At 43.2% G+C, this 27,563-nt stretch overlaps 3 protein-coding genes across 9 annotated transcripts; 1 reads left to right on the top strand and 2 right to left on the bottom strand.

The window, feature by feature from the left end:
- Positions 1-1,333: 1,333 nt before the first annotated feature.
- Positions 1,334-7,880, bottom strand: LOC103709345 (subtilisin-like protease SBT1.8). Its single transcript, XM_008794646.4, has 2 exons — positions 5,939-7,880; positions 1,334-2,468 (listed from the first exon to the last, which is right to left on the bottom strand). The coding sequence occupies exons 1-2, from the start codon at positions 7,572-7,574 to the stop codon at positions 1,804-1,806; spliced, it is 2,301 nt and encodes a 766-aa protein (XP_008792868.2). The 5' UTR covers positions 7,575-7,880; the 3' UTR covers positions 1,334-1,803.
- A 13,593-nt stretch (positions 7,881-21,473) lies between these two features.
- LOC120111683 (GDSL esterase/lipase At3g26430-like) lies at positions 21,474-24,892 on the bottom strand. Of its 7 annotated transcripts, none has more exons than XM_039129470.1 (8): positions 24,025-24,892; positions 23,758-23,952; positions 23,330-23,539; positions 23,067-23,227; positions 22,840-22,996; positions 22,371-22,734; positions 21,938-22,141; positions 21,474-21,831 (listed from the first exon to the last, which is right to left on the bottom strand). In XM_039129470.1, the coding sequence occupies exons 1-6, from the start codon at positions 24,173-24,175 to the stop codon at positions 22,697-22,699; spliced, it is 912 nt and encodes a 303-aa protein (XP_038985398.1). In that variant the 5' UTR covers positions 24,176-24,892; the 3' UTR covers positions 21,474-21,831; positions 21,938-22,141; positions 22,371-22,696. The 7 variants fall into 7 exon arrangements, with proteins under 7 accessions (XP_038985398.1, XP_038985397.1, XP_038985396.1 ...); XM_039129469.1 differs by having other exon boundaries at positions 21,474-22,141; positions 22,371-22,591; positions 22,690-22,734; XM_039129468.1 differs by having other exon boundaries at positions 21,474-22,141.
- A 1,846-nt stretch (positions 24,893-26,738) lies between these two features.
- LOC120111684 (calmodulin-like) lies at positions 26,739-27,356 on the top strand. The gene has a single exon (XM_039129475.1). The coding sequence runs from the start codon at positions 26,835-26,837 to the stop codon at positions 27,339-27,341; it is 507 nt and encodes a 168-aa protein (XP_038985403.1). The 5' UTR covers positions 26,739-26,834; the 3' UTR covers positions 27,342-27,356.
- Positions 27,357-27,563: the final 207 nt, after the last annotated feature.

Here is a 27,563-nt window from a genome sequence, read left to right as displayed (position 1 = left end):
ACCAAATTAATCTTAGGTGACTTAACAATCATCCAAGGATATGAAAAAAAAATGCATGCATTCTCTTTCCCACTCAAGGACAATTTCAACTTTTTATATGAGGTAAGCGGTTTAATTAATTCCATTAATTTAACTAAATGTATGTCAGTATGTGTAAGTTTTACAAACTATTGGATGTAATTGTAAATAAATGTAAACTTTAGAAAGTTTTTTTGTAATTTACTCTATATTAATACCATATGGGTAGCTACAAATAAACAAACACAAAAATAAAATAAATATAACTATCCTGAGCGATCCAATACAGATAGAAGAGACCAGCTGTAGAATAAAACCACTGCAGGAACAAATGCTGTTAGCTCTTATGTATGTATTTATCATAGCTAATATAAAAAAGAAGCTTCAGCAATGAAAATCTCCCACCAACAAATAGAAATTTAGCAATTTGTAGTTACCCAATTCCTCGGTGTATGTAATTTTACTTGGAGCTCTGATTCAGAAGTAAATAACAATTCCCCAACCACGTACAGATCACTTTGGAGCTTAGACAGAGGAGCATGTGAGGAGATTTGTTTTTGTGGACAACTGGCAGCTTTAAATAATTGGTTTTTTATACCGATGATAGAGATATGTCTTGTGATTATTGACATCGTTGAATTGTAGAAGAGTGCAGAAAAGGCCTAATAAGAGATTATAAGTTAATCAAGATCTAAACACTAGTTAAATTAACATATCTTCAGGTAAGAAGTATAACTTTCTCTGAAAGATAGATGCATGGCAATCAACTTCATCAGCAAACTCAGTTTTTATTTCAACAAATAAATGAGCATCTAGACAGTTGCAGGGGTAAGGGAAATGATATTGCAGGGCTGAACAACAGAAAGTCATATGCCTTATGATCCCTGTGTTGGATGGGTTTCTAAGCAGCTACACTGACTACAGGTCATTAACCTCTTCTGTGCCAATAAATGTGAATTCAATTGAACAAATAAGAGTAACCCTAACCTCTCTGTCTCTTACCCCAGTGAGTAGCAGGATGCAATTGGTTGTCACCTGCTAGTAGGTTGGAAGACCAGATCACTAGCAGGTTAATAAACTGCAAGCTGCAAATCAGCATCTCTTGCTAGGCATCTGTCATATGGTTAGCTATAAATAAACAAGCATAAGAAAACCACAGCTTAATTTTTTTAACAAATCAAACTATTTTTAGTCATGGATCCAAATAGACAAGATTAATTGAGGCATAGAATCCATGCACATAAGCATGGATCTTGCTCAGGAGCATTTATTATACTGGATTTTCTCTTTTTTTTTGGAAAAAAAGAAGATTCAGTAACAAAAATCTCCCACCAACAGAGAGAAAATTACCAATTTGCAATTACCTGATTCGTTAACGCATGTTATTTTACATACTGCTCACAAACAGAAAGTAAATAACAATTCCCAAACTTAAGCTGATGAAAAACACTCTTTGAGTGTCTAGTCATCAGCTGTTGATGAAAATGGATATGCAGCATGTGGAGAAGAGCTTATAAGGATCTCGCAATAATCTGAAACCATAAACTATAATGAAGCAAGTCAAAGCCCCTTGACGTCATCTGTATTGAGCTTGTTGACTGAGGACCAACACAACTTGGAAACTCAAGAGAAAAAACAGCCTGGATCCATAATTCTTAGAGATTTGGCAATCTGAAGGGAAACATTTGGCATTCCCAGATTACCTTCTTGCACAAAGTAGTCTAATGATATTCAAACATGAACTTTTCTTTCGACTAGTAATCATGAGAAAGGCTGCCACTTTCATTACATTTGCCACATATATGAAATGGGACTTCGCACTTGGTGCTGCTCATTCTTCCATGAGATCCAACCAAATGCCATATCTGTTGGGTTTCCTTGCTTCTTTGATGTGAATGTAACAGTGTACTTCAGCTTCTCTCCCACCTGTTTAAAGACAAGCTTTGTTGGTCTAACAGTCACACTCACACTGGGAGGCCCACTATATGTCAGGTTGTAGACAGAACCTGAGAGGCCAACATTTGTGAGCTCCCGGCTGTACCTTACAATTCTACGTGACTTTCTACCAAATATGACTGAAAATGAGGGGTAGTTTAGGTTGCCCGGATCTGACAGCCTCCGTGAGCATGTGGTGTTGGGGCTTTGAGAAATGGCTAGGATGTGATTGGTTGAGTAGTCTAAAGAGCACAAGAAAGCAGTGTAGTCTTCGGCAGCGATGTCATAGACAAGGCCTGGGGAGAGGGCCTTCTGAGGATCTACATAACCAGAGCCATAAATCCATGGGTTTGCATTTGAGCCTCCAGCAGCATCACGGAGGAGGGATCCAGTGTTGTCGACAGTATATGCAGTGGTCATGAGGGCAGACTTGATGGCACTGGGGCTCCAGTCAGGGTGTGCAGCCTTGAGCAATGCTGCAACCCCACTGATGTGTGGGCATGACATGGATGTTCCTGAACATATAGTAAATGTATCATAAAACAAACAAAGCTAAATTAGATATGAAATAATTTTTTGATTGGAAATTGGATATGAACTAATAACAAACTAATGCCAACTAAAAAAAAAAAAGAAATTTCGCTTCATAGACAACATTAACACAAGATAATGCTGAAGGTATATTTGGCCATTAATAAATGCATTAAACATCATTAGTACCCCTTGTGTTTGATTGTTCTAGCAAACATAATGTGCCACTTAAATGACCAAAATAGAAAACATTCTTCTTTGTCTTAGTATTTGGGAATGAAAACAAGGTTATGTTATTGTCATGTGCAACCTCCCAATCAACCTTAGTGTGAAATTCTATGTGCGTTATCCACATAGATACCACTAAAAGTAATTATGCTCATCTCACCATGGTATAAGAAACTGAGCATGACTCCTGTTGTCTATCTGCATGTTTGTGTATCCTCTTCACATGACGAGGGAATATGCCATCTTCTTCACTTTTTAAGTTCATAGAGACTGACTATATACACATATGCACACACATATGTATGTACATATGTACGTATGTACATATGCATGTATGTACATATATGCATGTATGTATATTTGCGTGCAGCCACCCCTCTTATTTTGCCATCATTGCATCCATTGTTCTCATATGTCAATTTTAAGATGTCATCTCAGCTTGTTTTCGAATAGGACTATGTTCTTTGTCATTCACAACTTCTCAATGTGCTGCATGATTATGATACCGAAGCCATGTTGATAAGACTTATCTATAACTTCAAATTTATTTCCTTAAGAAAAGACTCTTAGTAACCCATCTGAACTAAGTCCCATCCCCACTTCTTGGCAGGAGCAGCCTCAGATTTTGCTTGAATAAATACTAATTGTTCTCAACAATAGTTGCTGTGGACTACTCATGCTGTATTGGTGATTCTCAAATATCAAATTGCTGTCTTCCACCTACTCTAAAGAAGTTAAACTACAGCTTTACCTTGAACTACAAGGATTATAGAAACACTCCTTTGTCTTTGACTAACATTAAAAAGTTAAATGACCAACCACAAAGAAGAGAAGCGAAATAAAACAAAATAAGACCAGAATACTGCTGGTAGTTTGTAGCATGGACATTTATCTGTTCCTCAATCATGTTACAGTGCTAGCCTGATAGGATCACTATTCACAGCATTTACGTACTCAGTGGGACTCTGCATTTTGATATTGCTGTCATTTTTGTAATCCAACCAAACACCATTTCTGTTATAATTTCCATTCCAGATGCAAGTCCATATGCAACTCTTATTACTGTAAACTGAAGCACTTCTTGATTCAGATAAGTTCTACATTCTGGGTGGCGTTGGTCCCGGATGTGCTAAGTTTGTCACATCAACCACCTCTCACAATGATGGAGTTGATATTGTTAGTCATTCTACATGCTTCACTTCCAAATGATGCTAGCTGAACTGGATAACATGTTTCCTATAGTACAAAACTATTATAACTGATGCTTCACCAAGTGTTGTGGATGTTCCAGATCCTAGGTGCAGTACCGAATGTGGACGTGGATATGATCACTCTACAGATCTCATTACCGGCTACAAAGCAAGCATGCCCAATGGAGTGGTGAAGTTCAGAAAAGCTTTGATTACCTTTTTAATGAGTTGTTGGCAAATGTTGACTCTTTTCTGTTCAATTGTCATGCAATGCATTAACCTATCTAACAATAACCTATCTCCAAATTCTGATGGCAATAAGTTAACTTGTTGACAAATCACTTCATCTTTGATTTTCATATTACTAGAGAACACGTTCTCGAACCCATTGTTTCTTTTTAATATGAACCATAGTGAAAATTAAAATGTTCATTTAAGGTTGTTTCACATCATGTTTTAGGCAAAAGAATGCTATTCTGAGTGAAATATAAGTATGTTTGCTATGAAACCCTTGAACTACATTCAAATAGTAGTTTTGAGGACCAGATTTGTTTGGGCCATTTGTTTAATTCGAAAAGTTATTGCTAGAGCTTTAATTCTTGAAGCTCACTCTTGTTCATTAGCCCTTGAGATTTAAGAATGGAACATTCCCCTAGATTTAAGAGGGTAATATTCCCTTGTTTTTGGCTTTAGCCCAATCCAATTACACTAGTGTAATATGCACAATCAATGAGATTCACATGATCTGCCTGCACATAAAAATCTCTTCATGTTTAAATTCTACATGCGCTAGGTCAAAATATTCATTCAAGGTCATATCAACCAAAAAAAGTGACCTTCCATCGGCAAAACAACACTGTTTTAACTGAAAAATAATATATCTTTGAATTGAAGCACTAAAAACTAAAAACTACCCTAAAAGAGCCAAATACTTGTATAATTTGAGTTTATGATTTTCATCTCATAGTGGAAGGCAAAAGCTATGTTCAAGGTTTAAAGTGCAGGTTCTGCCTACATTTTAATTGTTGTAGATCAGAAAAAAAAATTCTTCAGTTTCCACGAAGATCCTTTGTGATCAAAATCGAGGTTTCATTTAAGGTTGTGTCATCTCAAAGGATGGTTTCCTCAGCCAAACAATGCTAGTTCAAGTGAAAAAAATTATATCCTTCCATTGAAGTTTCTGAAACTAAGCTGAAGCAGTCCAAAACGTGTCGAGTTTGTTCTTCTGGTCTTGAGTCTCACATTGGGAAAAGCAAAGAACTATGTGGGTTCAGTTTTGACCTTTATTTTAATTAATTCTAAATCAAAAGATTCTTGTTCACTTCTAGCTGAAATCCTGTGTTGCCCAAATCGAAATGTCCATTTAAGGTAGCCCCCCGAAAGGTCACCTTTTTCACAAAACAACAATTTTCAAGTGAAAGATAATGCCTTTGACGAGTCCAATACTAGAATTGGGAATTTCAAAAACCTTCTTGGTGACTAAGACTAATCATATTATGTCATGAAATATAGAGAAGCACAATTGGATTGCAATAAAACTATGCAAGGAAAAAATAAAAAGGAAAAAGAAAATAAAGCATATGAACCTGCATTCAAACTTTTTCATTCTTGTTATAATTTAGCAAGACCAAAATAACACCAATTCCTTATGGCAGCAAGAGAATTTCTGGAAAGCATCATCTATTTATAAAAGCTAGCAATATAGTTACTGATTACCCAACAGACACTTCTGGTATCAAGAGAAAAGTCCAACAACATGCCATCTGTTTTGTAACTGAAAGGCTAGACTCAAAGACCACAATTTTGTCAACCAGGAGGAAAAAGCCAGTGGCTATTTGATAGAAATAAGTAAGAACTTAACAAATAATTTGTTGCCAAAATACAGAAAGGACTAATTCTACAGTTGGATAGTTAGAACTGTATAGTAAAGATGAGTTACAGAAAACTTTTAACATTTTCTTCCAATTTTTAAGAATAAATAAAGAATCATGAGCAGAAGGGATATCTATTAACCGGCAGATAGAGATTATAATCACCTGACATGATGTTGAACTCCGGTCTGCGCTCATCCTTCACCAATCCAGTAGGCCCAATCGCCCCGGACCAAGCAGCCAATATGTTTACCCCCGGTCCGATCACATCCGGCTTGAGCAACCGCGGCACCACCATGTTTGGCCCCCTCGAGCTGAACGCCGCAACCACCGGCGACGGGCGCACATCGAGCACAGTTCCTTCGAAGCTCAGCACCGCCATTGGGTCTGCGTCTGACTGCACATATTCTCTGATGAGATCCCCACTCTTCGCCCCCACCGCCACCGCAGGCAGCAAGTGGCTGTCTGCAACGAGCTCATCCCCATTGGCAGCTGCATTTGCCAGGATCATTCCCACCCCGCCGGCCTCCTTCACCACCTCACCCTTCTCCACCCGCGCATTGATCCCGCGGTCGCAGAACACCACCTTCCCCTTCACCTCCGCCGGGTTCAAGCTCCCCGGCAGGCAAAATTTGCTCGAATTGCTCCCCACCTGTACACCCTTCCCATACACAATGGGCACCATCTTCTTCCCCATCCCATCCCCACCGTAAAGCGACACCCCGGTGAACCGCTTGCCGTTACCCAGCTCGGCGTAGGCCGGGAAATCCCGGTCGAGAGTGCCCGCACCGATGGTGGCGATCCACGGGGCGGTGTTGGTGAGGGAGGAGCGGGAGGGGCCGCTGTTCCCCGCGGAGCAGGCGGCGAAGATGCCGCGCTGCACCGCGGAGAACGTTCCCACGGCGATCGGGTCCCGCGAGTACGGCGCGGACCCGCCGCCGAGGGAGAGGGAGAGGATGTCGACGCCATCTTCGATGGCCTGATCTATCCCGGCGAGGATGTCCGAGCCGTAGCATCCGCTGGTCCAGCAGACCTTGTAGGCTGCCACGCGGGCCCCGGGCGCCATGCCCCGGGCGGTGCCCGGAGCGTAGCCCAGCAGGCTGGCATTGGCCACGGGGGCGCCCGCGGCGGTGGATGCTGTGTGGGTCCCGTGGCCCTCCCGGTCCCGGGGGGAGGCGCGCTCCCCCTCCGCATCCCCTCGGGAGGCGCGGAAGCCGCGGGAGAAGCTGCGGGCGCCGACGAGCTTGCGGTTGCAGAGGGATGGGGTGAAGTCGGGGCCGGACTCGCAGGCGCCGCGCCAGCGGGAGGGGACCGGAGGGAGCCCGGCGTCGGAGAAGCTAGGGGACTCCGGCCAGACACCGGTATCGAGGACGCCGATGACGACGTCTCCGCCGCCGCCACCTTTAGTGGCAAAGGTGTGGTGGCGGGAAGAGGTGGGGGGCCAAGGGGGGAGGCCGAGGAAGAGTGGGGAGCGGGTGGTGTGGAGGCGATAGAGGGGGTCGGGTTGGAGGTCGAGAACAGCGGGGGAGCGGCGGAGGAGGGGGAGGTGGTGGGGGAGCAGTTGGGCGGCGAAGCCGTGGAAGGCGGCGGAGTAGGAGTAGAGGAGGTGGCGAGAGGGATCGATGGAGAGGGACTGGAGGTGGGCCTGGTACCACAGAGCGTGGGTTGGGTGGGCCGAGGGCTTGTGGGCCGGATTCATGTAGACGATGTAAGTCTGGTTACAGACAACCAGAGTTGGTGCCAAGGAAGTGACGAAGAGCAGAAGAGGAAGAAGAACGATGTGGAGCAGCTTGGAACCCATCAAGGTTGGACGAGAGGAGGAGGGAGGAAGGGGGAAAGAGAGGAGCGTTGTGTTATTTAGTTCAGAAGAAACTTTGTTTTGGTCAGTTAGAATAGGTTTGGGAGAAGGAATGTGTGGAATGAAATGGGTGTTGGTTCAAATATAAGGAGCTTGGGAGAGAGAGAGAGAGAGAGAAAGGAGAGAGTAGGGACTGGGTAACGCGTTCTTCATTTCAGATGTGGTTGCTAGGAGGAGGATGAGAAGAGGAAAGGTGGAGAAGAGCGGATGTACTCCAAAATATAAAGAAGTTGTCGACCGGGAGAAAGAGTGCGAGGATGAAATGGGTCCCTCTCGGAAAGGTTAAAGCGAAACTAATTGAGAGTGAGTAATTATGAGAATGCTCTGGAAATTTGAATTTGGAGTTTTGGAAACGTTTAGGACGGAATACCAGAATGGATTTGTAGTGTAGCAAAGATATTGAGAGAAAGCAGGGGAGGTAGAAACTGGGGAAGGGGAAAGAGGAATGTGTTGCCTTGAATTCATGAGCACTAACTAGTTCATGGTAATATTAAATTGAGCTAGTTTAGAGCAGAGGGAGACAACTGGATGCTTGTGTTTTGGCCTCATAATGTCATAATGTGCTCTCTCTCGAGTGGGGCGTCGACAACGGTCAAAAGAAAGCATATAAATGATAGGCGCTGGACCAGCACTAAACTAGTCGAAGACTAGTGTTGGCCCGAGAGAGGCCGTCTATGAACATTAACATTTAGATTTGTTATATTTGCATCAATGCCACTGCATTCTTTGTTATCCTCATGAGCATGAGAGATGAGACTATCAAACCTCTGGATTTAAATAGCTCTTGCTTACCATTAAAACAATTAGATTTGATTCATGTGATGCAAGTGATAATATCAAACTTGAACATATAGTAATTTTGTGAAAAAATGAAAAAAGGCATACGTAGAAATTGAAATTAATATAATAGTAGGGTTGCTTAAGGGTAAAGTCACATTCGAGCATTGACATTTATCCAGTATAGTTGAAGTTTGTGTACACCGAAACTATTAAATGACTTTTAACTGAAGAAAGATATCCAACACTAACTTAGATGTGAAGCAACTCCATATGGCTACAGAAAAAGACGCATGATATCAAATCCACAATTTGAAATTACTATAGAAGTGGGGCCACTTGGAGATTAAGACGGTATGGTTGAAATTAGTGCCACACTTCAAAACTTTTAAACGTATTAATAAGTCAAGAGAGCAAATGAGATGTGGATCCAATTTAATGTACTAAATTTGATCCAAAATCATCAAGATGTGGATCTAATGTTAGCTATCTATTTTTAAACACCCCAAGTCTTAGCCAAAAAAGTCTATATATTAACTGAAATAAATATGATAATAATATAAATATCAAAGACATAAATTGATTAACAAATTTCAAGAAAAGCACTGCTATGTAACATGTCTCCTTGTTATTGGGAAGAATAGCTCGCTTTGATTTTGATTCGCACGAGATAGTATACCAGCTTAACTTTTTGCTTCTCAATATTAAATCCAAAATATTATCTAGAATTTTTCACTTTTCATAAAATTTTGCTGGTAGAAGCAGTTGGATAAGCATCAAAGCGAATTTGCTATGTCGTTCCACATCATGTTTTTGTGTTTTTCATTATCAACAAAGTATCATTGATCTAATATTCCAATATAATTATATCAAAACTGAGGTCTAAAAAATTTTAAGATTGAAGGATAGAGATATAAAGATACAAACCAGTTGAGATATCTAACCAGCTAAAAGTTCGTTTGCATGCCACAACACATAAACTATAAATATTATTTGTCGAATGAGTTTGAAGAATTGGATGAGCTGTGGCCCTAGTAGATTATATTAAGGAATTATACATTTGAGTGCCCAAATAGGCCTTTAATATAGATATTAAGCATCGTGCCCTGAACCCAACACTCGGGTTTAGCACACGACATGGCCGCTCATCCCTAAGGCAAAGCCCCAGAGGATATGCTAGGTCTATAAATTTAATACAACCTCAATAACCGTAATTAATAATGATCTCAATTCATATCAAATAACAAAGTTGGTTCAATTATAAAATTTGATCATCCAACCAGTATTAGTAATATTCTATCTAATTATCCTTTCCAACTATGATCTCAACCATAGTCAAGTACTATGCAACCTGTAACTCTGAAAAAGAAAAAGAGGAAGGGGGTTGTAAGCTTTATAGCCCAGTAAAAATTTTGAATTGCCATACCATAAGTAAGAAAAAAATAATCAATTAGCAACATAAAATGAATCTCGTATCAATACTCGAAAAGCTTCTATAAATAACATGCACATAAATTCTCATTATCATCTTTTCAAAGAAGTATATATATATACATACACAAACATATATATCAAATGTAATCAATTGTTCAACAATAGTCATGTTATCTGTTTTCCATCAACTTGATTTCTGTTTCTTATTAATTAATTTTTAGCTTTGGACTAACCAAGATCATGACTCGGTCCAAGACTGACAAAATACCATGTATAAGCCTGTGGTGTCTATCCCCATGAGTTAGCCTATGGGTATTATTATATGACTAAGTTAGTCCAAGTCACATCTTGTTCGTCTGATTTACATATCACTCTTATCAAATCAGTTATCACTTATGTATTTCTCATATAATAACCATACGGATATATTTATACTGGAAATCATATCATCAGATGACAAACCAAATTTATCAATATAAATCTTACAATGCAAATCCAGCAGTACAAACCAATAAACATTATATATATGTATATATAATTAGTGTCAAGTATAGAGATTCTTATTTTTACCGAAGACTGACTAAATACAATGATCACTGATCCGTTTCACTGTCTACGAGCTAGAGTATAGAGTACTTTAATTAGAACCTTCTTGCGCAGATGATTCTCTCTCTACATAATCAAACTCAATGATAAAAAAAGTCAATCAGTGGATTAGGAACCTAAACTGCCTACCAGCGTCCACTAGAGGTCCATCACTAAGTCTCCCGAGACCGTGTTACCATCTAACCCAGTCAATTAGAGAGAGAGACCAAAAGATGACAGAGGTTATAGATCTGGATTATTACATTAAGTTTGCCATACCTTATTGAGATATTTAAATTATAAGACCTTTGTAAGGCTTCCATGTAAATGAAGTCTGTGATGGAGGCTCCTTTTTTTTGGGTATACATGACAAAGGCATTTGAGCTGTTGAAGGTGGTCACTTGTTCTTCCCCTTCCCCTCGTGACGTGCTCTTTGGAAGCAAGCGTCACGCGGACGATGGATGAGTTTTCTCGTTGCGACTGATCGAAACCATCAAAAAGCTCACATGGCAATTTGCGCGTGGTGGGCCCACCAAACACCACACCGGACCACACGGCCCACGAGAGCGGCACGTCATGGCACCGTTAGAAGAACATCTCGACCTTCAAAAAGAATATATTAATGGTCACCATAGAATATTGTAATGATACACCCTTCTCTCCATTTTAATGGCTATATATGGAGTCGCCCACTTTAGTCTTCCTTTCTTGGTTCAGTGGGCTCGAATAGGCCTAAATGTCTGAAGACTATAACTTGGATGTTGTGTCTAAAGTTTTACAGATTTAAACAAGGCATGGAATTTGAAATCTGAATTTCAAGACCATAAAAACCACTCTTGGGTATTGGGTACTTTTTTTGGGTCCTCTTTTTTAAATAAATTCTGTTAAAAGCTCGGACGAACTCTAGAAATGAAGAGATGGGTTGTGAATTTTTAATTAGATAACTTTTATGACGACCGTGTGGATTTATTGGCTTGGATGTTAACATAAAGATGAATTAGTCCCTTCAACAGTTCTTCATGGAATCAATAATAACAGTGGATGAGTTTGGACCATGTCCATTCCTCAGCTACTGCCGACACAAGTTGGCCTCGCGCAATTTATTTGATGGAATCCCAGATTAATTAGAACATGGTTTAGATGTTCATTACAGCAATAATCTTTGTCATAAAAGCGTGATGGATTTCAAGAGAACGTACCGCATAGTACAATCAGAAGTGATTAACCAAACCAAATCACAACAGCACAGGTAATTGCAGCAATAAGCAAGCTCAAAACCAAGTCCCAAGTATTTTGCTCTAAAGCCAGTCGGCCCACCTTACGTTTGAAAGCAACGGCTAGTTCGTCCAAGGGTAAAGCGGTCCCTATCGGAGAATGGTTATTATATAGGCACTAGGAAGTTGTTGAAGCTTCTTAAGCATTCAAAAGGCAAGATCGGACCATGCTGTGCCACGATATATGCAGATTTTTAGGAAGTGTGATTTTTTTTGGGCTACTTATGTCTATCAAAAGACGAATAGTGATGCTGACTGAGTTGCCTTCTACACGATTCATCACTCTCGAAGTTTTTTTTAAGAAGAATCTCCTACTTATTGCCGACTTTTTTTTAAAGAGAGAAAGAGAGAGGGGAAGACAAGACCGTATTAATAAATGTGGGCACAGAGGGCCATCAAAGAAACCATCACTTGTGCTCTCCCGGTGCGAGGGCAAAGCAAGTTGGTGCCATCGAGCGCCGCTTGAAGGATTATTGGTTGGTGGAGGCAAAGTCCTGGTCACCAACCACCAAAGCTCAGATTCCAATGCCCTCTTCTTCCTTTCCTTAAAAAAAGCTTGCTCGATCCAATGACATGCAACCCATGCGTTTGTGACATGTCCCCGTGACACGATCATGATGTTGGAATGACCTAATTCCAATGCCTCATGACTATCCTTTAGTGCACTCTTCCACTCAAATGAAATTATTAGGGGGCTTTAGCTCTTTTTGTTGGATACTTTGCATTTTCCACTTGCCACTAATGATGTTCTTTCTACTAGTACTCATGGGGCAGCTAAAGGTGATAGGAAAATGTCAGCATATGACATATACTCTCATTTTTTTTTTTTGAAATGGCATAATTCATGAGGTCTGTTGCCCGTTAGAAATTGAGTCCATCTTCTCTAGGTTTTGGGATAATATTTCTGATTTACCATGCGATGTCATACCATTGTCTTTTTGTCAATCGGTAATAGAGCAACTCCTATGGGATTTTCAGATGCTCCAAGGTGTGGTATCAAGTAGAGACCTTTTTATTTAGCATGAAAGATATATATTAAGTTTTTAATGTTAGAGGGGATACTTATGTGGTCGGCAATACACGACCAAAAAAATTTGGGGTTCTGCATTCAATGGCTGCTTCTTTCTTTCCTTCCACTTTCCAGCCCTTTGTCTGTGCTCCTTGACCGGATAAGTAACTTCAAGTTTTATTTCCTGCCATTTTAGAGAAATCATCCACAGAGAGTGAGTAGGACGTCCAAAGAAAACCAAATGCCAGTTGCTTCCATCATACCGCAAAACATATGCGCAGGGGTTTGACCGACAAATAGGATAACCACACATTAAATTCTTGATAATGGACACTAGGCAACTTAATAATCAATGTCATCATAAAGGTGGGCGCACTTCAAACTGTTTTCCTATTATAAATTAAGAAGCACAAGCGCAAGTATCTAGATGATATTTGTCGCTAGGAACCGGTCTGATCTAGGGCATCGAGTAGGTGATGGTCGCTGAAGTTCATGGTGTCACGCCCCGGATCCGGATCCGTGACACGGCCGTGCTATTGCCGACTACCGCCCACAATAGCACGCAGCCTCATACCTGGGTAACAGGGTAGTCAAACCAACCAAATCTTTTCATATGAAAGCATTCTTAGTACAACATGCTGGTCAGTACCCAAATACAGAGCTTCTATGTAGTTTATGTACATAATAGTATACTTGCTTTACCCCAAAAGAAAGAAGCCCTGATACCAAATTAACGTGTCTCTGGCAGCTATCAGTGGTAAGGATCTGAAAGAAAAAGTAAATGAACGGATATGAGCTACACGGCTCAGTAAGTAATCATACATAATCTTACCGGATCGAACATAACGGTAACCATATTTATGCAGGGTTTGAGAAGCTGACATGCATATTTATCTAATCATCATCATGGCATAATATGTATGCAATTTAAAGGAGATAGCTGTTATAGCAAAATACAACATTGCATAAGGATATATTCAAAAAAATCCGTTGTAAAACAATGTATGCTTTGGCCATGCACGTTCATAGATGTCACGGCCCGCCTGCGCAGGGCACGTGACTATCGGGCCCACATGAGGGGGAAACACGGGGCTCCCCTGCCAGATGTTGGCCGGTTCCGGGGCTTCACGCAAGCGTCCTTCACCCCTCACCGATTTTGCTTCTCCCCAAAAACACATCTGCAGGATTTGGAAGCACCCGCCTCATATACCCAGGCTCTGAAACGAGCCTCATGATCATGCTTCAAATATCATTTTCATAAAGTATGCATATGAAACCGTGCCCCCGGCATGCCGTGGTCGTGCTCTTAAATGCTACTGTGAAGTCATTCTTGGCCACTGGCGAGACCGGCTCAGTTATTAGGCGGCCACTGGCGGGGCTGGCTCAGTCATTCTCGGCCACTGGCAAGGCCGGCTCAGTTACATTGGGTCAGTAGCTCTTAAGAGTTCATAAATAATGCTTCGTATAGGTAGTACCTCATAGATGCTACGGCGAATTCATTATTGGTCACTGGCGGGGCCTGCTCAGTTATTAGTCGGCCACTGGCGGGGCTGGCTCAGTCATTATCGGCCACTGGCAAGGCCGGCTCAGTTGCATTCGGCCCGTAGCATTAGTAGTTCTTAGGTACCCCCTTACAAGCAATATGCAGCTAGAGCAAATCATCATCATTCTTTACACTCATGCTAAGAAAAATCATAACATGGAACTCCATTCATTTTGCATGTATCACAAGAGCTATGAAAACATAATATGTGCACATCCATTAATTATGTGACTGACATGTACCACCCATGTTCATATTTCATAACTCATATTTTAGCATGTAATGCAATCCCAGTATTTTGTAGGCATAACGGAATATAAAGCATATATCATCATATCTTGTGTAACTAGAGCATGTCAGATACACATATCGTTCTTAGCCTACAGTACATACACGATTCACAACAAGATTAAAACAAGTTACTTACCCTCTTCACAAATCATGTATACAATTCAAATTGTATGAAAAACTCTGGTTCATCTTATAAAACGTAATACAGGATCTACGATAAGATTAAGGCAGATTACTTACCTCAATTTGCTTTCCAAATTGCTCAAGTCCAGGTGACAAATCCTTAATCACCTAAAACAACATCATAGGAATTACATTATTTCCTATTTATTTATTATATAATTTCTCAGTTCATCACACTATGAACTTACTTGCCTGGATTCCATCCAAGGATCTAGCCAAGTCCAATTTACCCAATTTAGAGCCTTTGGGGCTCAGTTTAAAACCAGATTGGGCCCACATGGGTTGATTGGGTTTTTAATTGAAGGATTGGGCCTCGTTTATAATTGGGTCCAACCTTTTCTAGCCAATTGGGTCCTCTGTCAATTTACTAGGCCTAATTTAGTATTAATTGGGCCTGCTAGGATTAACTCCACTCAACTGGGTTCGGACCCAAATCAATTTGGGCCTAATTTGGTTCGGATTTGACCCAATTTGCAGTTTGGGCTCGTCCAGACTTAGCACAATCTGATTGAGCTCGGATTTAGACTTGCCCAGTCTAATTGGGCTTAGGTTAGTCAGATTTGGCTAAACCCCCCTTTTTATATATATATATTTTTTTCTTTCTTTCTTTTTCTTTTTCTTTCCCTTTTTCTTCTCTTCTCCTTCTTCTTTTCTTCTCCTTCCCGAAGCTTCCTCTCCTCCCTTCTCTTTCATCCCGATCTCCCCCTTCCTCTCTTCTCCGACGATGGGAGCACGACGAGCGGAAAGGGAGGACGGCGAGCGGAGGGGGACGGGCCACGACCGGCGGCGTCCGCAGCCAAGCCCCGCGGCATCCCCGGCCGAGCCTGCGGCACTCTCGGCCGCGCCTGCGTCGACGGTGCTCGCGGCCGAAGCCGGCGGCCGCCGCACACGACGACGAGGATGAGTCCCCTCTTCCTCTCTTCTTTTCCCTCTTCCTTTCTTTCTTTCATTCTTCGTCTTTTCTTCAACCTCCCTTCACCAACCCCCCATATTCTCTCTCTCACTCCCAAACCCTCTCTCTTCCTCTCTTCATTCTTCCCCTGTGAAGGAAGAAGGGGGGTTTGGAAGGGCCGAGCCACAGTCGGCGGTGCCACGGCCGAGCTCGCGGCGTCCACAGCCGCGCCTGCGGCTGAGCCCACGGCCGCGCCTGCGGCGGCCTTCTCTTCTCCCACGGGGAAGAGATGCCGGGAGAAGCCGGCGGCACTGCGGGATGCCCGCGGCCGCTCCCTTGGTCTGCCAGCAGTCCCCTTCCTCCCTTCTTTCTTTGTTTCTTTGTTGTCTTGCACAAAACAGGGGAAGAGAAGGCAGGGGGCTTACCTGGCTTTTTGCTGGTTACCGTTGGGCAGTTCTTCCCCCTGGTAGTCCCTCCTTCCTCTTGGAGCTTCAGGGCTCCTTCGCCTTCGGCTCCAGGGCTTCGGCTCTCTCTCTCGTTCAGTGTTCTTGGGGGTCTGTGACTTGGGGTTGCCGGCAGAGGCTTAAACAATTGTTTAGAGGATGAGACCCCCCTCTGAGAGGTCCCATCCGCTCCATTCCTCCCCTCTCCGGGACTGGCCGCCGCCGCCCCCCTGTCTCCGATGCGCCGGCATCGGCTGCCAGCAGGGGTGAGGGTCACCCTTCCCTGTCGGTCTTATCCCTTCGTTTTTTTTTTAAACATTATAACAGCACTGCCCACAGTGAAATTTGGGCCCAAACCCTTAACTGGGCCCATTTCTTATTGGGCCTAGTAGGTTGTGGGCCCGGACATTACACATGGCCAATCTGCCATTCGAAATGAAGGTTTGGATGGGATCACTGCACATCTCTATAGTGATGCTTTGGTAGAGTTGGAAGGTGGAGGAACGGTTTCAGATAGCTCTCACTTGAAATAGGGAAAAAAAAAAAGAAGTCCATTCGTTGGAGCGTGTCGGTCGACAGATCCTCCGATGCCTAAGTCAGATACAATTCTTAGAAAATAGAAAAAGGTACGAGATGGGCAAAAAAGCAACACAAAAGAGTCAAAATAGAGCTTACCTAGAGAGCCCTTGAAAATATAATATATAGACGACGGTCGGAATCTATCACCAGATAGTTTGGGAATTATAAACTGGTTGATAAAGAAACAAACCACATACCTCCCCCATAAATCTGTCCTGCATTTTTCAGTAGCAGAATTTGCTTAGGCATCATGTTTGTTATGACACAGTTAGCGATACGACCAAGTTGTTGCCATCTATGGAGAAAATCTGAGATGCAGAGGATTCTTTGCATATCCTTTAAGTGGCCAACATGGCCGGATTCGAATAGTTAGACACGGCTAAGTAGTGAGCTTTCATTGATTGGTTCGCCTTGTCAGCATAAGTCGGTTCCGAGATGTATACATATTAAACTATCAGGTGTTGCTGCATGTCCCCTTCATATAATCATGACAAAGGCATATCATTGTATAACAAAGTATTATAATACAAAGGCACCATATAAATCCCCAAAGATCAGAAATCAGTAGGAAACACATCAATTTGTTCTTTCTAGTCACGATTCACTCAATACCCATTCCATTTGGGTGAAGATTGCAAAATAGTTACAACTGTTCATGCAACCTAAATCTTATGTCCAGATTCAAAACAGCAAGTCATGTTGTTGCAGATGTTTGTTCCTCAACTTTTTTAACTCTGATCTGTCCATAGTGCCAACTCGCTGAACTTATTAGGTATTAGATATCTGTGACCTGGGTTCAATTCCACCCTCACCACAAATTTTGGCTGGATTTCCTTTCCTTCTAGTTCTCAACAACAATGTACGAAGAAGCATCTACAATGTACGAAGAATCACACCAATATGACAGCAAAGGTTGTTTCAAGAAACACAAAATTTCTAGAAAGAATATAATAGATGCAGATAAGACTCAATATTACACAACAAAGTTCATAATACACGAAAGATTTAAAAAAAAAAAAAAGGAAAAAACAATAATGCTCTCCATGAAATGATACATGTCCACTGATCTTCTGCATCTTCGTTTTCCAGGTAATCTCTGCCTCCGCCCTGTTACCATCTTCCTATATTTTTTCTAAAAACAACACCAATGATGAAACATCCTAGATACCCCGATGTTGAGGCAGACTACACAGTTTTCTTCTTTTCTTTGTTTTTTCTTTTCTTTTTTTTTTGCACTGACTGGGATCGAAATGCCACCCAAATTTATTACCAGTTATAAGTATTTACAATGAGTAATGTACAGATCTTCAGCAGATAAAAATAAGAGAAATCTGCTGAACAGAAACGAAAGAAGAGAAGGGCATAGGGATTAGAGACAGTGTCTCAAAGTCCGCTCTTCTGGTATCAAATTCTGTATCAATATCATTCTATTACAGTATTGATACATGATATAGTACGAGATGGTTAGACATATCAAGTATTGATATGGTATGAGACTGCATACTAATTCGGTACTATGGTATGGTATATTTGGTACAGCAATTCTTTCTATAGCTACTATTGAGCAGGGCAGGAGAATCCTACACCAATCCATGAAGGCCAGAGAGGATGCTGGATGCCCTTCACTCTTCTCATGCTTTCTTTGCATACCAACATCGGCAAAGCGGCAGACCACATAGAGTTGTATCCACAACTGCTGAGTCGATACTGTTAAGATAGAGGAGAAGAGAAGATGAAGATCTTTTCTTACTGAGTAGAAACCATCCATAGCCCACCTTTTATAAGAAGGTGGCTATTGTATACAGCTCATGTACAGATACAACGGCTATATTATCAAATCATGTCACTAGCTAAGCTAATATACAACTAAGCTAAAGCTAAGCTAACATCCTCCCTCAAACTCAAGATGGGAGTGAAGATGCCATCTTGAGTTTGTGAACCAAATCACGATGACGCCCCGGTGGATGTGCCTTCGTAAAGATATCAGCAAGCTGGTCCGCAGAAGCAACATATATCAACTGAAGAGTACCTTGCTTGATATGATGCCGAATGAAGTGACAATCTATCTCAATATGCTTCGTTCGCTCATAAAACACATCATTACGAGCAATTTGCATGGCACTTACATTATCACAATGAAGAGGAGAACAGCTTGTCAAAGGAACACCCATATCATGCAGCAGCCATCGAAGCCATAAGAACTCAGAGGTAGTATCTGCCAGTGCACGATACTCAGCCTCTGTACTGGAACGAGAGACAACCGTTTGCTTCTTACTTTTCCAAGAAATAAGAGATGACCCAAGTAAGAAACAATAGCCTGTGGTAGAACGGCGATCTGTAGGATCTCCAGCCCAATCAGCATCAGAATAGGCCTGTATATCTAAAGTGGAGTAGGCTGAGAAATGAAGGCCGTGAAACAATGTACCCTTAACGTATCGAAGAATACGTAGGACTGCTGCATAATGTGTAGAGCGTGGAGCATGCATAAACTGACTAACCAAGGTGACTGCATAAGAAATATCAGGGCGTGTCACAGTCAGGTAGATGAGACTGCCAACCAACTGCCGATATAGAGTCGCATCTGTCAATAATTCACCATCTGTGGGAAGAAGCTTAGCATTCATTTCCAGAGGACTATCTACGGCCTTATTATCTGTCAACCCAGCACGAGATATCAACTCGGAAGCATACTTAGCCTGTGAAAGATAGTAGCCATCTGAGCTGGATGTCACCTCGAGACCAAGAAAGTAGCTAAGGGATCCTAAATCCTTCATCTCAAACTGTTGTCCAAGAAACTGCTGAAGTGTATGTATCCCTGACATGTCATCTCCAGTAATAACCATATCATCCACATATAGCAAGAGAAGAATAATACCAGCCTCAGATCGGCGAAGAAATAGTGCAGAGTCATATGCACTAGGAGTGAAACCTTGTTGAGTGAGGACTGAACTGAACTTGGAAAACCAAGCTCGAGGAGATTGCTTGAGCCCATAGAGCGCCTTTCGAAGACGGCAAACCTTTCCCTGTGGATGAGCGAGACCTGGAGGAGGCTGTATGTACACTTCCTCGGCTAAATCACCATTGAGAAAAGCATTCTTAACATCCATCTGATGCATCTTCCATTGCTTGACAGTTGCAACTGCAAGTAAGGAACGAAAAGTGGTTAGACGTGCAACTGGAGAAAAAGTCTCCTCATAGTCAATACCATACTCCTGTGTGAATCCTCGAGCCACCAAACGAGCCTTGTAGCGTTCCACTGAACCATCAGCTCGAGTCTTGATCTTATACACCCACTTACATCCTACTGCAGTCTTTTCAGGAGGCAAGTCAGTCAGGTCCCATGTATGCGTATCATGAAGAGCTTGGAGTTCATCAGACATGGCCTTTTGCCAAAGAGGATTAGAACTGGCCTCGCGATAATTGCGAGGCTCATAGAGGGTAGCAAGAGCATAAAAACAGTGATAATCATTAAGATGAGATGGGATGGATCTTACCCTACTAGAGCGGCGAAGAGTAGGCTCGGATGATCCGGTTGTGATGATCGGATCAGTGGACGGTCCAGACCCAGTGGAGTCGGTCGTTGAGAGATTGCCTGATGAGCTCTCATCACCTGCAACTGGAAAGGGGTCTGGGAAGAGATCAATAGAGGGGTTATTGAAGACAGGAGAATATTGAGGAGGACCCATGGAGAGCGGAGAGATGCTAGTAAATATTTTGTGTTCCCAAAATTGAACATGTCGGGATATACGAAGTCGCTTGGCAATAGGATCATAACAACGATAACCTTTATGTTCAATACCATAACCAAGAAAACAGCAGAGACGTGAGCGTGGTTCAAGTTTAGTACGTTCATGTGAAGGAAGCAAAACAAAACAGACACAACCAAAAACTTTTAGGAAAGAGTAAACAGGAACCTTCTCATAAAGAACCTCATATGGTGATTTATTTGAGATTGTAGAAGAAGGTACCCGATTGATGGTATAGACTGCTGTAAGAGCAGCCTCTCCCCAGAAAGACTCGGGTAAGGCAGCAGAAAGAAGAAGGGATCTGACAGTGTCCAAGATGTGTCGATGCTTTCGTTCGGCACGACCATTCTGCTGAGAGGTGTAAGGGCAAGAACGATGGAATACTGTTCCATCTTGTTTAAGTAGTTTCATGAATGAGCACTACAAAAGAAATAGCATTTCCCGGCGCTTTCCAGAGCTTTTCCCGACGCTTATAAGCGTCAGTAATTTCTAATCCAACGCGTCCAAAAGCGTCACGAAACTGTCGGGCAGGTGGGCGTGGATAATTTTCGTTCCGACGCTTTTTGCCTGCGTCGGCATTACCTTACCTTTACCGACGCTTTAAAGCGTCGGCAAAGGCTTTATATCCGACGATTTTAAGCGTCGGCAAAGGATTGCCGGGATTACCGACGCTTTTATGCGTCGGCATTACCTTACCTTTACCGACGCTTTAAAGCGTCGGCAAAGGCTGGTTACCTTTACCGACGCTTTAAAGCGTCGGCAAAGGCTTAAAATCTTTTTATGCGTTTGTGCCGGGATAGTGTTATTGCCGACGCTTTTAAGCGTCGGCAATAGAGATTTTTTTAAAAAAAAATTCATAAAAAGAAATGTGAAACCTGTATACAAATATAGCTCTGTCATAAAAATTCAAAAAAATTCATAAAAATTCATAAAAATTCATAAAATAAAAAAATTCATAAAAATTCATGATTTTATTAGACGACTGAAAAACCACATTAAAAGGACAGATATATAGCTCTGTCAGAACCACTGCCATGACATCAATTACCATCTAACCGACCATTTGACTAGAGTAATTGATCATGGTGAGATAAAAGCTGTTAAATTTTTGACAAGTCTCCTGTTCGACACAGCCCTTATGATTGACCAAAATAAAATACATGCAATGACTTTTATATAGCTTGCAGATCCTGAGAGTAACTACTATATATTAACCAAGTGAAGACTTGTGTCACTATACACAGATACAAAGTTTAGTTTGTTCTTGCAATTCCGAAAAAGACTGAAGTAGACTGCAACGTGTAGCCAGATAACTGGTATTAAAGGTCCTCCCACTAGCTGTACACTAACATGGGTAAGAGGAAAAAACCTTAAACTTCGCAGGAGTCAAGCGAAACTGTTGCTTAAGCGTATCAACGGTGGAATATTTAGATGCAGCCTCAATCTGAAAAAAACAGCAATGAACATCAATTTGCATACAAATAAAAGCCATAAAAATATCAGCTAATGCTTGCAAAAAGCAAGTAAATGAAGAATGGAGGTGGCCAAACCTTTACAGGATTCATCCAACCATCAAACCTACGTATTTTGTCTAAAATCAAAATCCCTGTCTACATCAAACATCATTTGGACACATTAAAATTCCTGCCTTTCTACGGTACATAGAAGCCAACTCCAAAACTAATAACTCCTTTTGTTTGACTTTCACAACCAGATTCCAATCCCAAAATTATTCAAAGTCAGATCACTATTTCCTGCATAAGACAAAGAATATTATATGTTTATTGGGGAGAAAAAGAACAGCATGAAAATCAGCTAGATATATTCCTACAAAACAATTAATTGTTGGTCCCAGGCATTTCTTACTTTCAAGATAGAAAAACACTGAGAAAATATGATTTTCCTCCTTGTAATTAAAATTAAAAGCAATAAATTGAATTTTATATAGCTTAGAGGTGGTTTATGAGAAAGTTGACAACATACCCCTCCAAATCCCGTCCGGAAAGGTCCATGAGATGCAACAATATATGGCTGGAAGTAACTGGGCACGGATGAGTTTGCATTAGGAACAAGACCGTATTGCTGAAAGAAAACAGATGAGTTGCTTACACAACAAAGACCCTCAAACGTTGCATTAGGCAATACAAATTAGAGTAGCCAAGAGCTCTTCTGCTTCTGGGATAGCAGCAGAGCTTGGAATCCCACTGACCCACCGAGGTGTTGCAAATAATATTTAAATTCAGATGTAGCCAAGAGCTGAAACTGGAAGGAATCAATATGTAAATGAGAACCTAGTGAGTACCTTCAGCTTACGCAGAGACCCAGAGATTTCCTCTGTCAAAAGAACCTGAAGATGATCAAAGCACATATTAGAGGTTCTAAGCAAAACAGAGGGAAGGACCACAATACATAAGAGTTCCATATGTTTGGAGAACTTAAGAAGCTTCATTACCTTTCTGTCTTGAAAGGTAATGATTGTAAGGAATGGCACAGCCGGCAGAGTCCAACTGTTCTGCTGTGAGGGGCATTCGTAACAAAACATAAGAAAGGCAGCCGAGAGGACCAGTGTTGTGGATCCAAAATGACCTTCCTCCCTCCTCGTAGATGCTCTGCATGCCAACACAAGCTCACCATCATACCATATCTCAGAAACATCATCTGTTTTCAATCTATCCATACCTTTATCACCGACGAGAACTCGTTCAAAGCATTCGGGATGTAATCGTTTGCCGATATGTTAAGGAAAGAGAAGGCAGTGATGTCGTTCTGACCGATGTCGAATGTATACAGCGCTCGAGAGAAGTACTCCTTTCTGGGCATCAATTCCCTGTAAACTCCTCCTGCGGTTTGTTTCATATGCAACAAAAGTTTGATAAATTTAAGCAGCAGAACCCAACTGCTGAACTACAGTGGAGTGATGGTTTAGAATGACTAGAACTTGCCTCGTTCGTAGATCGTTTGAGACCGGGATTTGAACTGCAAGAACTCATCCAGCTGCACATCTAAAGAGAAGGGACTGTAGCCACCCTGAGAAAGGGTTACGTTCTGCGGCATAATTGTAGCTCCTGCAGATGCAAAATTAGCACCATGCCGGAAATTCGTGCCCAATGAATCAAGGTACGCACTGAGGTATGGCAGTCCAAAGCTCTCAGCTGGAAATTTGACAAAAAAACACGACCACAAATTCGATCAGATAATTTATAGTGGATCAGTACTAGGATTCTGTATTGGGTCTCCATGAGTGACCCCCATGGGCTTTAGTGATCTTTAATTCCCTGAAAACTACCCCTCAAATTCAACTGTTTGAAGTAAGAGTTCTAGATGGCGTTGATTAGCAGCTAATTTATATGGATAAAAGGGAGATAATTACCAATGAAGTCGATGATAAGGCGGCCATCTGAGTACCTGCCTGCGGGCATCCTGAAGAAGGTCTCACCGTACGGTGTGCGGACCGGCCCGAAGGCGGCTGAGAGACCACCTGTATCTGAATTTGAGTCGCCCAGATTGACAACGGCAGGGAAATGGCATGGCGAGGATGAGACTGGGACTGAGAGCAGCAGCAGAACTGATAGGAAACCAAGAAGAAGAGGAGAAAGCTTCATTGCTTGGATCTAAGAGGTGACAGAAAGGAGGCTACCTCTATCTCTTAAGGAGGTGACAGAGACCAGAGCTCCATCTTGATGCGGCCGGCTGGGATGGTGCCGATGGTGACGTCGAAGAAGACGATGGGGTTCTTGGGGTTGGGTGGCCGCTGGTGCCACTCCACCGCCACTAGAAGGCCTGTTCATGAAAGCGGCGGCGAGGGCGAGGAGGCAGGGGAGGGCCTCCGCGACATCGGAGGAGTTGGTGGTGGTGTTGGGGGTGAAGTCGGGGTTGGGAAGGCAGCAGGTGGCGAGGGAGGTGTTGGAGGGGGCAGCGGGGGAGGGGCAGGAGAAGGCAGGGTCGGCCAGGGAGAGGGAGGAGGGGAGGGGGGCGGCGGGGGGAGGGGAGCCTAAGAAGGTGCGGCCGATGGAGATCTGGGCGCGGATCTGGGAGGGATCGCCGGCGACCTCGATGGGGTACTTGAGGTCGGGGTTGGGGGAGCCGGAGAAGGAGGTGGCGGAGTCGTTGGGGGTGGAGTGGGGGAAGGAGGAGCCGTCGGGGAGGATGGCCGAGGAGGCGGAGACGAGGATCTCGCGGTGGCGGAAGCCGATGAGGAGCTCCCAGGCCTTGAGGTTGGTGGTGCCGGAGTTGAGGATGGTAGCGGTGGCGTTGAAGGCCCAGGCCTGGTCGTTGGGGTCGCGGACGAAGGGCCGGAGCCGCTGCCCCCGCTGCTTCTTGAATCTGGAGGGGGTTAGGGAGGGGGGGCGATGATGATGAGAGAGAGAGAGAGAAGACGAGGAATGGACGAGGAAAGGGAAGGGGGTTCCGTTTTCTCTTCGATCTCTGGAATGGGTTGAGGGTGGAGGGCGGTGGCCGGGAAAACGGAAAGAGAGAGGGCTCGGGTGATGGTGGGAATGTTGGCTTTCGACGACGCTTTTTTAGCGTCGTCTTAGGCCCAATACTACACCGACGCTTATTAGCGTCGTCTTTTGCGCGTCGGCAAATTTCGACGCTAGACCAAAAATTGCCGACGCTTGTGAAAAGCGTCGGCAAAAAAGCGTCGGTAAAACCGACTTTTCCTGTAGTGGAGGTAGAGGTATATTCCATGGCGTTGTCACCACGAAAAACTTTTATGGGTCGACCAAACTGGGTTTTAACCATCTGCTGAAAATCACGAAAAGTGTCAAGCAACTCGGAGCGATCACGTAAAAGATAAAGCCATGTATACCGTGAGTAATCATCAATAAACAACACAAAATATCGTGATCCTCCCTTAGTCGCAACAGGAGCAGGTCCCCAAATATTAGAGTGTATTAAATCAAAAGGTGCGGTGGAGAAAAAAATGCTTTTATTAAAGGGCAGAGCATTTTGTTTACCTAATTGACAGGAGATACAATCAAAAGGTTGAAAGTTAACTTTTCCCAAATAACCGCTCGAAGTCAAAGACTGGACACGAGACAATGAAGCATGCCCCAAACGAGAATGCCAAAGACTCGAGGAGACAGCAACAACTGATGGAATAGGACTAGAGCTAGGTACATGTAATGATGTGAGCTCAAACAGACGACCAACTTTACGCCCAGTCCCAACGAGCTGACCCGTTTTCTGATCCTGCACATCACAACCTTTATCAGTAAAGGTTACCTTAAGGCCATGTTCTACAAGTTGACCAACAGACAGCAAGTTAAGAGATAGTTTCGGAACAACATATGTATTTGGTAAAGATAAGGTAGAAGTAGAGACAGAACCCACGTGGCTAACAGTCATATGAGAGCCATTAGCAGTGTAAATAACGGGAACATGATTCAAGTTAGTTTCTACAGAAACTAAAGAGGGATCAGAGGTCATGTGATTACAACATGCAGAGTCAATGAACCAAGAGGAAGGTTTACCTGAGGTGGTAGAGAAGGTAGTGCGAGATAAAACCTGATGAACTATTGCCTCAATATCTGCTGTAGTAATGGATGAAGTAGATATAGAAGAAGAAGATGCAGACGCTGACGAACCAGTAGAAGCAACAGCTGCAGTCCAATGTGACGAGGCCATCTGAGCTTTCTAAGCTGCTTTCTTCTCAGCTTGTTTCTTCCTACACTTTAAAATTTTATGGCCTATTTTGCCACAATAAAAATACCGTCCCTGAAATTTACTAGACTTTTCTTCAGAAGAAAAAAAAGTGGGTAAAATACCAGCTGTTGTGGTCATAATTGGGACCTCAAACAAAACCTTACTTCCTTCTCTTTTTTTTTTCTTTTTTTTTTTTTTGATGTGACTGGAACTTTTCAACCTCTGTACCTGGCGCTAGGAGAAAGGTGACTTTGTGTCACGTCTCAGAGAGGGGGTGGCAGAGGCTTTTTGAATTTGCAAGTGCAAGGGGTCAGGGCCAAAACGGAGTGGCTTCCCTGGCTTTGTTCAGAGGGGGGGTTGGCTCGAGGAACTGAGGCAGGGGGAGCTCGGGAAGAAAGTGGAGAAGGCTCGGAAGAAGGAGATGAGCTCCACGGCTTCGACCAAGGGAGAAGAGCTCGGGATCTCAAGGGTCAGGAGGAGACCGGTGATGGTGACGGCGCTACACGCGACGACGGAAGAGAAGACAGCGTCGTATGAGAACTTGCAGCCAGCTCTCGCTCTCGAGCACTACGACGCCGAGGAAGGGAGATCCTTTTCTCCGGACGACGACGGCGACGAGGAAAGGAGGTCCTCTTCTCCGATTCCGGACTTGGCGCTCGGCGGCAAGCGACGGCGGTGGACGTCTCCTCCGGATCCGGCCCGATTGAGGGAAAAAAACTATAAGGAGAGCAAGAGACGGCGAGAGAGAGGCGAAGCGAGAGCGAGAGATCGTCGTGGTGTGCTAGCTTGGAATCGGAATCAATGGCGGAGCAGCTGACGGAGGAGCAGATCCCGGAGTTCAAGGAGGCCTTCAGCCTCTTCGACAAGGACGGAGATGGCTGCATAACTACCAAGGAACTGGGCACTGTGATGAGATCCTTGGGACAGAATCCCACTGAAGCTGAACTGCAGGATATGATTAATGAAGTTGATGCTGATCAAAATGGAACCATTGATTTTCCTGAGTTCTTGAATTTGATGGCACGCAAAATGAAAGACACTGATTCTGAAGAAGAACTCAAGGAAGCATTCAAAGTGTTTGACAAGGATCAGAATGGTTTTATATCTGCTGCCGAGCTCCGCCATGTGATGACAAACCTTGGAGAGAAGCTAACCGATGAGGAAGAAAGTGGAGAAGGCTCGGAAGAAGGAGATGAGCTCCACGGCTTCGACCAAGGGAGAAGAGCTCGGGATCTCAAGGGTCAGGAGGAGACCGGTGATGGTGACGGCGCTACACGCGACGACGGAAGAGAAGACAGCGTCGTATGAGAACTTGCAGCCAGCTCTCGCTCTCGAGCACTACGACGCCGAGGAAGGGAGATCCTTTTCTCCGGACGACGACGGCGACGAGGAAAGGAGGTCCTCTTCTCCGATTCCGGACTTGGCGCTCGGCGGCAAGCGACGGCGGTGGACGTCTCCTCCGGATCCGGCCCGATTGGCGACAGGAAAAGAGCGGGGTAGGCGGCGACGGACGGTGGATGATGGGTCTCC

Source organism: Phoenix dactylifera, chromosome 8 (genome assembly GCF_009389715.1).
Source record: "Phoenix dactylifera cultivar Barhee BC4 chromosome 8, palm_55x_up_171113_PBpolish2nd_filt_p, whole genome shotgun sequence".
Classification (NCBI taxonomy): domain Eukaryota; kingdom Viridiplantae; phylum Streptophyta; class Magnoliopsida; order Arecales; family Arecaceae; genus Phoenix; species Phoenix dactylifera.
The sequence above is the reverse complement of the archived record's forward strand: the minus strand, read 5'-3'. Positions and strand labels throughout refer to the sequence as shown.